This window comes from Stegostoma tigrinum, chromosome 6, assembly GCF_030684315.1.
Source record: "Stegostoma tigrinum isolate sSteTig4 chromosome 6, sSteTig4.hap1, whole genome shotgun sequence".
Lineage (NCBI taxonomy): Eukaryota > Metazoa > Chordata > Chondrichthyes > Orectolobiformes > Stegostomatidae > Stegostoma > Stegostoma tigrinum.
In genome coordinates, this window is record NC_081359.1 from 2594080 (window position 1) to 2607779 (window position 13700).

The following is a 13700-nucleotide window of genomic DNA, read 5'->3' on the forward strand; positions in this document are numbered from 1 at the left end:
AAATGAAATAACATACAACCATAAAATATAGAAGCAGAATTAAGCCATTCAGCCCTTTGAGTCTGCTCTGCCATTCAATCTTGGCTGATATGTTTCTCAATCTCATTCTCCTGCCTCCTCTCTGAAACCTATCACCCCCTTACTAATCAAGAGCCTATCTGTCTCTGTCTAAAATACACTCAACAACTTGACCTCCTCAGTCTTTTCAGCTTCTGTTCCACAGATTCACCATCCTCTGGCTGAAGAAATTCCCCCTCATCTCAGTTCTAAAGGGTCCTCCCTTCACTGTGAGGCTATGCCCTTGGGTCCTGGTCTCCCTTTCTAGTGGAAACATCTCCTCCATGTCCACTCTATCCAGGCCTCTCAGTATTCAATGAGTTTCAAATAAGTTTCAATGAGATCCCCCCTCATCCTTCAAAACTTCACTGAACACAGACCCAGAGTCCTCAAATGCTTCTCACATGATAAGCTGTTAATTCCAGGGATCATTCCTGTGGACCCTCTCCAATGCCAGTACATCCTTCCTTAGATATGGGGCCCAAAGCAACTCTCAATATTCCAAATGGATTTGACGAGAGAGTTATACAGCCTCAACAAAACGTCTCTTGCTCTTTTATTCTAGCCCTCTTGAAATGAATACTAACACTGCATTTGCCTTCCTCAATGCCTTAACTGGTAAGACTGAATTATTTTAATGCAAATTATGTTGCAGCTAATTAATAAATCATACCAACATATTTCCAAATTCTCGATACAATAAAGTAGGTTACATTTCAAAACTAGATACACATACCTGGAAAAAATCAAAAAATGAGACATGTTTTACAATTGGACCATAAATACTTTCATTATGAGGGAAAAAGAAAAAGTTTGTAAATGCAGCGTCAATCAAATCAGGATGTTTGATACTGAGTTTTACAAGCTCTAGACGCTCCTTTCGGCTGTCACGTCCTCTCCAAAATGCTGTACAATTTTTGTTTTCCCAAGAAGGGCCAGTGTTGGCCTGAACAGACATCATATCCAGACTTACTCTGTGGAAATCAGGATTCACAATAATTAAAAAAATTAACAAATCATATACCTCTATGATTCTATAAAATGTGATAAAAACTAATAAGTTCAATGACAAATTCTGACTTGTGCACTGAATTAAATTAAAGCTAATTAAGTTACACAAAGATGCATTCAAGAATAAATGAACGTGTTACAACTTAGCTGACAAATAAGAGATGTTGCGATTCAAGATGTCAAAGTGAGTTAAAAGACATTTCTCATCTGTGAAGTAAATTGATCATTCCATTCCACCACACTGCACTATTCATTCTATTCATTCATGAATAATTGCTGCTTAGGTAGCTAACCCAATAACACATGAAACTGTACCCCAATATGAAATCAATAATTTTAGCTTTTAATATGAATTATAAAAGGCACAATGTACAAGACTCGTTATACGATTCCCGAAATCTTCTTCCAAATTATTATTTAGAAGACTTTTAAAAACAGTAAATCATTACTAATTTGCACATTAAGAGTCAAATTTGTTCTGGGCTGGGAGAAACTGACCTGTGTATTTACTGACCACCCAAACCAGATGGACTACACTATGGAGTTCTGAAGGAGATAACTGTGGATATTGTACAGACATTGGTGATTATCTTTCACAAATCACTGGAGTCTGGAAGGGTCCTGGAGGACTGGAAAATAACTAATTTAACAACCAGTTTAAGAAGGGAGGGAGGCAGTAGATAGGAAATTACAGGCTCGTTAGCCTGACCTCGGTCACTGGCGAGATTTTAGAGTCCATTATTAAGGATGAAATTACAGATTACTGGAAGCTCGTGGCTAAATAGGGATAAGTCAGTATGGATTCATCAAGAGGAGGTCATGCCTGACAAATCTGTTAGAATGCTTTTAGGAGGTAGAGAGCAACTTAGGCAAAGGAGACGCAAGGAATGTGATCTATTTGGATTTCTAGAAGGTTTTTGACAAGGTGCCGCATAGGACGCTGCTAAATAAAATAAGTCTATGGTGTTAAGGGCAAGGCACTGGCATGAATAGAGGATTAGCCATCTGGCAGAAGGCAGACAGTGGGGATAAAGGGGTCTCATTCAGGACGGCAGCCAGTGACTAGCGGAGTTCCACAGGGGTCAATTCAGGGGACCATAATTACTCACATTATATGTTAATGAATTGGTCGAAGGAACTAACAGCATTGTTGCTATGTTTGCAGATGACGCAAAGGCAGGTGGTGGGACAGGGTAGCGTTGAAGAGGCAAGGAGGCTACAGAAGGACTTGGACAGGCTAGAAGAGTGGGCAAAGAAGTGTCAAATGGAATACTGTATGGTAAAGTGTGAGGTTATGCACTTTGGTAGGAAGAATAGAGATGTAGGCTATTTTCTAAATGGGGAAAGGCTTTGGAAATCTGAAGCACAAAGGGACCTGGCAATCTTAGTTCAGGATTCTCCTGAGGTTAACATGTAGATTCAGTCGGCAGTTAGGAAGGCAACTGCAATGTTAGTAATCATTTCAAGAGGGCTAGAATACAAGAATAGAGGTGTACTGCTGAGGCTGTTTCAGGGTCTGGTCAGACTTCATATTGAATATTCTGAACAGTTTTAGGCCCCGTATCAGAGGAAGGATGTATTGGTTTTGGAGAGATGCAGAGGAGATTTACAAGAATGATCCTGAGGATGAAGGGCGTGTCATATTAGGAGCGGTTGAGGATTTTGGGGCTGTACTCAATGGAGGTTAGAAAGATGGGGGTTAGAGGGCGTGGGATCTGTTTGAAACTTACAGAATACCGAGAGGCCTGAATAGAGTGGACACGGAGAAGATGTTTCATTTAGCTGGCGAGACTAGGACCTGGGGGCTCAGCCTCAGAGTGAAGGGAGGACTCTTTAGAACTGAGACAAGGAGGAACTTCTTCAGCCAGAGGGTGATGACTGTGTGGAAGCCAAGCCTTCGTGTGTCTTTAAGGCAGAGATAGATAGATTTGCGATTGGTAAGAGGCACTAGAGGTGGGATTGAAAAACATATCAGCCATGATCGAATGGTGGAGCAGAACCATGGGCCAAACGGCCTAATTTTGCGACAGTATCTTCTGGCCTTCTGATTCGCAAAATTCATATTTAACCCATGTGAGACTGTATGAGGAATTTCTGTCTTTTCCAAAAGGGGTCAGGTTTGCAGTGCATTTTGTGAACTGCAATGGATTGCATGAGGATTTTCAGTTCTCCAACACAGCTGTGGGGCCTGAACGTTACCTCTCTACCCTCAGTTTATTTGATCCCACTGTCCAAACATTATCCCATGCTCCCTCAGACTGCTCCATGAAAGCTTAAATACCCTTATGCCACTGCTACCACCACACACCAACCACCCCCCCGCCAACCTTATTCAGCAAGGGAGCAGTGGGACCTCAGAAACAGCGCACTCCTCTTGTATGTGTTATAGAAGCATTCAAGGAACAAAGGTCATAACCACAGCTTCCAACGTCAATTATGGAACAGACATCCACTTACAGTTCAAATACATAAATTGCTGGAGAAACTCAGCAGGTTTGGCAGCATCTGTAGAGACAGAAAGTAGAGTTCACATTTCAGGTTGAGTGACTTTTCTTCAGTTTTGAAGACTTACACGCTGAGAGAAGAAATACTTCCCCATCACAGTCCTCACTATCATGAGCCATGGGGGGCAGAGGTCTTTTGTATATTTAAGGCTGAAATAGATAGATTCTTTACCAGTCAGAGAATCAAAGATTATGGGGAAAGGGGAGAAAAATGGATGTCAGGAGTATCGGATCAGCCATCATCTTACTGAATGGTGAAGCAGGCTCAAGGAGCAAAATAGCTTACTCCTATTCCTATTTCTTTCAACTGTACGTTCTTAAGTAATGTATAGCTTAAGATTATTTTCATGGAAACAGAATGTGGCATCTTTGCTATTTCATATAGCATGGAGTGGAAATAAATTAGATCTCTGTAAAGCCGTATAGCACTCCGCTGAAAGGAAACCTACAATTGTTACTGAGTGTATGCCTTAAATGAGTTGTATTTATCTAGTTAATAATTTATAAAGAAAATTTACATAGCAACAGGTGATAAATTCCAGTAAACAGAAGAGGTCAAGGGTTATCTGTTATAATCTACACATCATGCTACCATTTATCTGAATACTAGACAGAATTATTGCAACTCAGTTTGTACAAGACAGAGAATCAACTTATGATAGTGAACAACAATAATGAACAGGGAAGAAAATCTAGTGCAAAAATTCAACATTTGCCATAGTAACCAGTATTGAATAATTTATTTTTAAAACATGTCTACTTTCAAGACTTTCCTCCAATATCAGTGTGTTACTGATTTCACAAAACCTTGATTACTTGTGAGAGAAGAGGAGCCAGGAGTCATTACCAATATTTATTTTGTTCCCACAACAATACCCAACACCACATACCAATTAACCCCGACATTCATTTCCATGTTTCATTTCTTTACCAGTTCTACACTGCCCCCTTTTGCCTTGCGGCATCCTCATGCTTTGCATTTCATCCTTTTTTCTCCAACCTCTCTTCTTTTCCTGCTAACACGCACGTTTTCCCATTCCGATGAAAGGTCAATGACCTATAAAACTTACACTCTGCTTCTTTCTCACAGATGTGGCCTTACAGATGTGCTGCTTGTTCCTGCATTTTATTTTAGATTCCCAGCAGTTGTAGCATTCTATTGATTTTTATAAAACAACAACATTTTCCTTCTTCAAATGGATAATGGGGTGGTAACACGTTGTAGTATTGTTGTACTTGCTCATGTATTAAAACAAAATCTAACTGAATTCTAAATGGTATACTGAAGTACCAAACAGCACTGGCATCAGAACTAGGTTTGCCTAAAAACAGTGTAAAACTTATTGGCAACAGAACTGGTGAAGCATATTGAGATTAAACTAAATTACCAAGAAGAAACTATAAAGCAGGAAATGTTTACTTCTGAAGTGCGTGAAGTTGCTTAATCAGAGTATATAATGAGTGATGTTGAAATCTGAAAGTACTGTATGCATCTGCCATGTGTCACTAACTTTATGAGAGGTTCTATGATTCAGCTGCTATTGCTTGTCATGCAAATCATGATGAGGGCACTCAGTTGGGCTATTCATCCAATGTCAAAGACCTATGAAACTTACTTGAACTTCAGTAATAAAATTAAATGTATTCTGTACAAATTGCTAACAACTGCTTTCAACATTAGAAGCTTATTGTGAAATTTAAATACTACCAGTTTCACAGAATATCATTCTGTCATTAAACCTGCATGTAATCTAACAAAGTCTAACAAGCTGCTTTATTTGTTCTTCAAGATATTGTTACACACAGTACAGAATGTAGGTGGATTATCTGAGGCGTAGCAATCACACTCAGATGACAATATTCATGAGCGCACAGAAATTCAACAAAGTAAGTTTTATATAACAGAATTTGAGACGAGTAATAACAAAATCTTAAATGGTGTCATTTCAATACAACACGCAACTACACAGAAACAGGCCCTTCAACCCACCAAGCTGACGCCAACTTATAATTCTTCCCTAGATGGCTACTTATTGCCCATACATGGTTTCTATTCCTCTGCTTGACTCCGGTTCATGTGTCTATCTAGGCTTCCCTTAAAGATTACCAACATGTCTGCTTCCACCACCTCTACTGACAGTGTGTTTCAGGTACTCCCCACTTTGTGTGAAAAATTTTCCCTGCACTTCTCCCCTAAACTCCCTCTTCTCACCTTGAACCTTTGTCCTCTTGTAGTTGACCTTCCACCCTGGGAAAAAACCTCTGACTATCCACCCTACCTATGCCTCTCATAAATTTGCAGCCCTCTATCAGGTTGGCCCTCAATCTCCATCTTCCAGTGAAAACAATCCGAGTTTATCCAAACTCTCCTAGAAACTAAAGCCATCAAAACCAGGCAATATCCTGGTAACCCTTCTCTACATGCTCTCCAAAGCATCCACGTGCTTCTGGTAGTGTGGTAACCAGAACTGCACGCAAAATTCCAAAAGCGGCCTAACCAAAATTTATACAGCTGTAACATAACTTGTCAACTTTTATATTTGATGGCCTAGCCAATGAAGGCAAACTTCTTGACCACCTCATCCAGCTGTATTGCCACTTTTAGGGATCCGTGAGCATATATGCCCAGATCCCACTGTATGTCAATGCTCCTAAATGTTCTGCCATTTGTTGTAATAATTTACATCTGAAATTGATCTTCCAAAATGCATCAGCTCGCATTTTTCCAGATTAAATTCCATTTGCCATATCTCTGCCCAAGCTTGCCATTTATCTATATCCCGCTGTATCCATTGACAAGCCTCATTATCTGCAACTTTGCAAATTTTGGCATCATCCACAAACTTATTAATCAGGTCACCTATATCCTCCCCAGACCATCTACATATAGAACATTACAGCACAGTACAGGCCCTTCGGCCCTCGATGTTGTGCCGACCTGTCATACCGATCTCAAGCCCATCTAACCTACACTATTCCATGTACGTCCATATGCTCATCCAATGATGACTTAAATGTACCTAAAGGTGGCGAATCTACTACCGTTGCAGGCACAGCGTTCCATTCCCTTACTACTCTCTGAGTAAAGAAACTACCTCTGACATCTGTCCTATATCTTTCACCCCTCAATTTAAAGCTATGCCGCCTCGTGCTCGCCGTCACCATCCTAGGAAAAAGGCTCTCCCTATCCACCCTACCTAACCCTCTGATTATTTTATATGTTTCAATTAAGTCACCTCTCAACCTCTTCTCTCTAATGTAAACAGCCTCAAGTCCCTCAGCCTTTCCTCATAAGACCTTCCCTCCATACCAGGCAACATCCTAGTAAATCTCCTCTGCACCCTTTCCAAAGCTTCCACATCCTTCTTATAATGCGGTGACCAGAACTGTACACAATACTCCAAATGCGGCCGCACCAGAGTTTTGTACAGCTGCAGCATAATCTCATGGTTCCGGAACTCGATCCCTCTATTAATAAAACCTAAAACACTGTATGCCTTCTTAACAGCCCTGTCAACCTGGGTGGCAACTTGCAAGGATCTGTGTACATGGACACCGAGATCTCTCTCCTCATCCACACTACTAAGAATCTTACCATTAGCCCAGTACTTTGCCTTCTGGTTACTCCTACCAAAGTGCATCACCTCACACTTGTCTGCATTAAACTCCATTTGCAACCTCTCAGCCCAGCTCTGCAACTTATCTATGTCTCTCTGCAACGTACAGCATCCTTCATCACTATCCACAACTCCACCGACCTTAGGGTCGTCTGCAAATTTACTAACCCATCCTTCTACGCCCTCATCCAGGTCGTTTAGAAAAATGACAAACAGCAGTGGACCCAACACCGACCCTTGCGGTACACCACTAGTAACTGGTCTCCAGGATGAACATTTCCCATCAACTACCACCCTCTGTCTTCTTTCAGCAAGCCAATTTCCGATCCAAACTGCTATATCTCCCACAATTCCATTCCTCTGCATTTTGTACAATAGCCTATTGTGGGGAACCTTATCGAACGCCTTGCTGAAATCCATATACACCACATCAACTGGTTTACTCTCATCTACCTGTTTGGTCACCTTCTCAAAGAACTCAATAAGGTTTGTGAGGCACGACCTTCCCTTCACAAAGCCATGCTGACTATCCCTAATCAATTTATTCTTTTCTAGATGATTATAAATCCTATCCCTTATAACCTTTTCCAACACTTTACCAACAACTGAGGTAAGGCTCACTGGTCTACATATCACAAACAACAAAGGTCCCAGCACTGATTCCATAAGAACACTGCTAGTTATTAACTTTCATTGTGAAAAGCACCTTTCCACTGCTACTCTGTCTTCCATGACAAGTCAGTTTTGTATCCATTTAGCCCGTTCACCCCAGATCCCACGAGAGTCTACCTTCTGTATCAGCCTGCAATGAGGTACCTTATCAAATGTGTTATTAAAGTCCCTGTAGACAACATCTACTGCCCTTGTCTCATCAATCATTCTTGTCATGTCCTCAAAAAACTCAATCAAGTTGGTGAAACATTATCTTCCTGCACAAACCCAGGCTGCCTATCACTAACAAGTCCAATTGCTTCTAAATAAATCCTTTCTCTCAATATCTTCCCCACCACTGATGTCAGGCTCACCATCCTGTAATTACCTGGACTCTCTCTGTTTCCTTCTTAAACAAACGAACAACACAGGCCACTCTCCATCCTTTTGGAACCTTGTCTGAGGACAAAGAGGAGGCAAAGCTATTTCCAGTAATTTCCTCACTTGCCTCCCACAGTATAGATAGATAGATCTCATGTGGACCTGGGAACTTGTCTAATGCATTGAGACATCCAAAACTTGCTCCTTCATTTGACCAGCCCGAGAGTATTCACACGCCTTTCCCTTACCTCAACATCCATCATGTCCCTCTCTTGGGTGAATACCAATGTAAAGTATTCATTAAGGATCTGAACCATCTCCTCTGGCTCCACACAAAACTGTCCTCCTTTATCCTCAAGTGGGCCTATTATTTCCCTAGCTATCTTCTTGCTCCTAATCCTTAACCCTGCGGGCCAAGGGCATTTCAAGGCCCCTTTTAGCCCTCCGAATTCCCTTTTCGAGCTCCTTCCTACTTTCTCTATATTCTTCAAGGACTTTGTCTGTTTCTAGTTGCCTGGGCCTTAGGAATGTTTCTTTTTTGTTGACTAAACTGATAATTTGCCCTGTCACCCAAGGTTCCCAAATCCTGCCATTCCTGTCCTTCATTTTCACAGGAATATGCCTGTCCTGCACTCTAATCAACTCGTCTTTGAAAGGCACCCACATGTGAGATGTAGTTTCATCCCCAGGCAGCTACTCCCAATCCACATTCTCCAATTCTTACCTAATTTTGTTATAGTTTACCTTGCCCCAAATTAACATCTTCATCCAAGGTCAAATTTTGCCCTTATCCAGATATGTATCCAAAAAGTTAGGGAATTATGGTCACTATTCCCAAAATGCTCCCCCATTGGAACTTTGATCACCTAGATGGGCTCGTTCCCCAAAACCAGGTCCAGTACAGCACCCTTCCTCGTTGGGCTGTCTACATATTGGAAAGAGTAGGATGAATTTGTTGATAAGAACATTCAGAATAAATTAATTGTAAGTGTGCTACTTCTGTGAAAACAAAAAGAAGATGATTTGAAGATCTTAAGTCGAACATGAAGACTTCAAAAGTTACAAAATACCACAGTAGTATAAAATAAGGCATTCTTTCAAAATATCAAAAGTCTATTACTTGTGATATTTAGCATGTTCCATGTTAAAATGACCAACGTTATCCATTGAACAGTTCAATGTACACTGCAATTGAAGCGTTACACAAAAAAACTGCATGCTGCCTAGGTTTAATGACACTAAAAGAATTGACACTGTGCCAATTATCTGGAGTTAAAGGCTGCTTCAGCAGCTTGCAGTAAATCTGAAGTATAAACATGAACTGTAACTTATTTACTTTCTATGACTTAAATTATTGTAGTAGTAAACTTCTTGATGTCATTAAATTTGTACAAATATTTACTTATATCAGATTAATATAAGCGAAACACAACATACAGGAAAGTGAAGTTTTTTTTAGCATTGAAGCTGACATATAATAAGGGGTTAGAGTCAGGTCGTGTGATAAGAACACCACCTCCAGGTATTGCAAGGAGTATACAGGCACCGAAAGACTAACTAGCTGTGCAGCATCACTAGCCAGCATTGGGCAGAGCTGTCTGCCAACAGGAAGGACAGTCTATTTAGCCAGCCTTTACTCATTCAGAGAAGCGCCAGCTACAGCGTGGCAGGCAGAGACAATGTTTTTGGTGCTGTCAGCACTCCCTCCACCTGGCAAGTCCATGTTCAGGCCGGACCTGCCATTTCTCCTAACTACCACACAGAGCTGCCCAATTGCTCTGCTCATTGGCTGGTGCTACTTGTGCCACCTTTGCCCTTGCTCTTAGTCTTTGCCCCACTCCTAGATCCTCAGGCCAAGGCTCCAGCAGATCTGCAAAAACTTGGTCTTGTGTCTTTAAATAAACCTGTTGGGTTATAACCTGGTGACTTTTCGCAATGTCCACTCCAGCCTAATACCAGCATTTCCACATCGGAGCACAAAAATGGCATGTCTGATGATTAACTGCTAACATTTTGAGCATCTTTATCTGTTACAGAAATTTTCATATGTACGTCATGAGATTTACTGAAAATGTTGGTTGGTGTTCTTTGCAATAAATTATTCTTACATTTGAACAATTGATTGCTCCTTGCAGAAATCATAATAGGGATAGAGACTTCTCACTTTTAGAGTATTTCAGATGATTTGGCAACATTATTGGGTAACTTCCTTTAAGCTCCTGAAACATGGGTATTGTCTGTAATTAAATGGGTTGAATTGATACTAGATGCTTCTATTCAGATTTGTATCAGCCAGCTAAAATGTTATATCCTAAACAGAACTAATGCTGACTGAAGATAACATGATGTAGAGCTGGATGAACACAGCAGGCCAAGCAGCATCAGAGGAGCAGGAAAGCGGACGTTTCGGGCCAAAACACTTCTTCAGAAAGGGGGGAGGGGAAGGGGGTTCTGAAATAAATAGGGAGAGAGGGGGAGGCAGATCGAAGATGGATAAAGGAGAAGATAGGTGCAGAGGAGACAGACAGGCCAAAGAGGCAGGGTTAGAGCCAGTGAAAGTGAGTGTAAGTGGCGAGGTAGGGAGGGGACAGGTCAGTCCAGGGAGGACGGACAGGTCAAGGGGGTGGGATGACGTTAGTAGGAAGGAAATGGGGGTGGGGCTTAAGGTGGGAGGAGAGAATAGGTGGGAGGAAGGACAGGTTGGGCTGGTTGATGTGGTGGGGGAGGGGAGACTTTGAATCTTGGTAAGTCCACATTGATGCCATTGGGCTGCAGGGTTCCCAAGTGGAATATGAGTTACTGTTACTGCAACTTTCGGGTGGCATTGCTGTGGCACTGTAGGAGGCCCAGGATGGACATGTCGTTTGAGGAATGGGAGTGGGAGTTGAAATGGTTCGCGACTGGGAGGTGCAGTTGTTTAGTGTGAACCGAGTGTAGGTGTTCTGCAAAGCAGTCCTCAAGCCTCTGCTCAGTTTCCCCAACGTAGAGGAGGCCACAACAGGATCAGCGAATGCAGTATACCACATTGGCAGATGTGCAGGTCGATCTGCTTGTTGCGAAAAGTTTTCTTGGGGCCTGCGATGAGATGAGGGAGGTGGTGTGGGGTCAGGTTAGCACTTTCTGCGATTGCAGGGATAAGTGCTGGGTGTGATGGGGATGTAGGGGAGTGTGGAGTGGACAAGGGAGTCAGGAGAGAGTGGTCCCTCCGGAAAACAGATAAGGGTGGGGTCAGAGAAATGTCTTTGGTGATGGGGTCAGATTGCAGATGACGAAAGTGTTGGACGATGATGCGTTGGATCCGGAGGTTGGTGGGGTGGTACATGAGGACAAGGGGGATTCTGTTTTGGGTGTTATTCCAGGGGCGGGGTGTGAGGGATGAGTTGCGCGAAATGCAGGAGACTTAATCGAGGGTGTTCTCGACCACTGAGAGGGGAAGTTGTGGTCCTTGAAAAATGAGGACATCTGAGATGATCAGGAGTGGAATGTCTCATCCTGGGAGCAAATGCGGTGGAGGCGAAGGAATTGGGAATAGGGGATGGAATTTTTGCAGGAAGGTGGGTGGGAGGAGATGTATTCTAGGTAGCTGTGGGAGTTGGTGGGGTTGAAATGGATATCGGTTTCAGGTGGTTGCCAGAGATGGAAACAGAGAGGTCCAGGAAGGAAAGAAAGATATTAGAGATGGCCCAGGTGAACTTAAGATTGGTGTGGAAGGTGTTGGTGAAGTGGATGAACTGTTCAAGCTCCTCGTGGGAACACGAGGTGGCGCCAGTATAGTCATCAACGTAACTGAGGAAGAGGTGGGATTTAGGGCCAGTGTAGCTACAGAAGAGGGATTGTTCCGAGTAACCTACAAAGAGGCAGGCATAGCTTGGGCCCATGCGGGTGCCCAAGGCCAGTCCCTTTGTCTGTAGGAAGTGGGAGGAATCGAAAGAGAAGTTGTTGAGGGTGAGGACGACTTCGGCTAAGCGGATGAGGGTGTCAGTGGAGGGGGGACTGGTCAAGCCTGCAGGACAGGAAGAAGCGGAGGGCCTTTAAGCCATCTGCATGGGGAACACAGGTGTATACGGACTGGACGTCCATGGTAAATCTTGTTTTTCTGTAAAGCTAGCCAAAGTCATTTGTATTCCTACTGCCATCTGAGTCATCATTTTTTTGCATACTGAAGCCCAGGTTAAGTGGGCAATGAAGGATTAAGGCAAAATTGAAGTATATAATTTGTCTTAACGCTCTGATTATGGAGTCATAGAGTCATCTTGCATGGAAATAGATGTTTCGATCCAACCAGTCCATGTTGAACATAATCTCAAACTAAACTAGTCCCATCTGCCTGCTTCTGGTCCATATCCCTCCAAACCTCTCCCGTTCATGTACTTATCCAAATGACTTTTAAAGTGTAATTGTGCCCACATCCACCACTAACTCAGGAAGTTTATTCGACATGCAAACTACCTTCTGTGTGAATGATTTGCCCCACATATCTTTTTTAAATCTTTCTCCTCTCACTTTAAAAAATGTGCCCCCTAGTCTCGAAATCCCCCAAATACAGAAAAAAGACAACTACCATCAACCATTAACCCTTTATATACCTTAATGATTTTACAAATTTCTACAAGGTCACTTCTCAACCTCCTGTACACCAGTGAAAAAATTCCAGCCTTTCATCATAACTCAAATCTTCCATTTGCAGCAACATTCTGGTAAATCTCTTACGAACTCTCTCCAGCTTAATAATACCCTTCCTACAACTGGGCGACTATAACTGGAGATAGTATTCCAGAAGGGACTTCACCAATGTCCTGTACAATGACTTCTCAATTTCCACAGTCAAAGGTCTGAGCAATGAAGACAGGCATGCTAAACACCTTTTTAACCATCATGTCTATGTGTGATGCAAACTTCAAAGAATTATGTACCTGAGCTCCTAGGTCCCTCTACTCTACAGCACTTCCCAAGTCTCTACAATTAAATCCACAAGTCCAACCTCTGTTTATTGGTTAATTATTTCAATTAAAGTTAATGTTAAACACTGCAATAGTAAGTAACATCTTACCGTCCCATAGTTTCTAGAACCGAATCAGTAATGTCGTATGTTGGCATTACAATATCTCTTGTGTTATCTGACCCACACCAGGAAAAAATAGGGTGAAGCTTCTCGGTAGTTTTTCTCTTTTCTAAAGGCCAGTCTCCAAGATTTACAAAGAACTCTACATCTTGCATTTTTACCTAAAAGTAAAATATATTAATATGAACACTGTATCAATGCTTTATTGAAAACTCATTTTTGTTAGTATTCTGTTGGCAGTTCTTCCATTTTACTGAGATTTTGTTATAGCTAAACCAAATACCAAATTATGATAATTCAAAAAGATCCTGGGGACTTAAACTATTCACTATATTTATTAATAAATTAGATAATGGAATAGAAAGCTCATATACACATTTGCCAATAACAAGATAGGTGGCAGTGCAAGCACGATAC

At 41.9% G+C, this 13700-nt stretch overlaps 1 protein-coding gene across 5 annotated transcripts in view; it reads right to left on the reverse strand.

The window, feature by feature from the left end:
- Window positions 1-13700, reverse strand: part of LOC125453347 (protein O-glucosyltransferase 2) — a 66160-nt gene that overhangs the window by 36715 nt on the left and 15745 nt on the right. For all 5 annotated transcript variants that reach the window (XR_009445814.1, XM_059646410.1, XM_059646408.1 and 2 more), the window contains 2 exons: window positions 13272-13444; window positions 794-1031 (listed from right to left, as the gene is read on the reverse strand). Coding sequence is in view for 4 of the 5 variants with exons in the window: in XM_059646410.1 (XP_059502393.1) it covers window positions 794-1031; window positions 13272-13444 (411 nt within the window). In the remaining variant the exon portion in view is untranslated. The remainder of the gene's footprint in view (window positions 1-793; window positions 1032-13271; window positions 13445-13700) is intronic.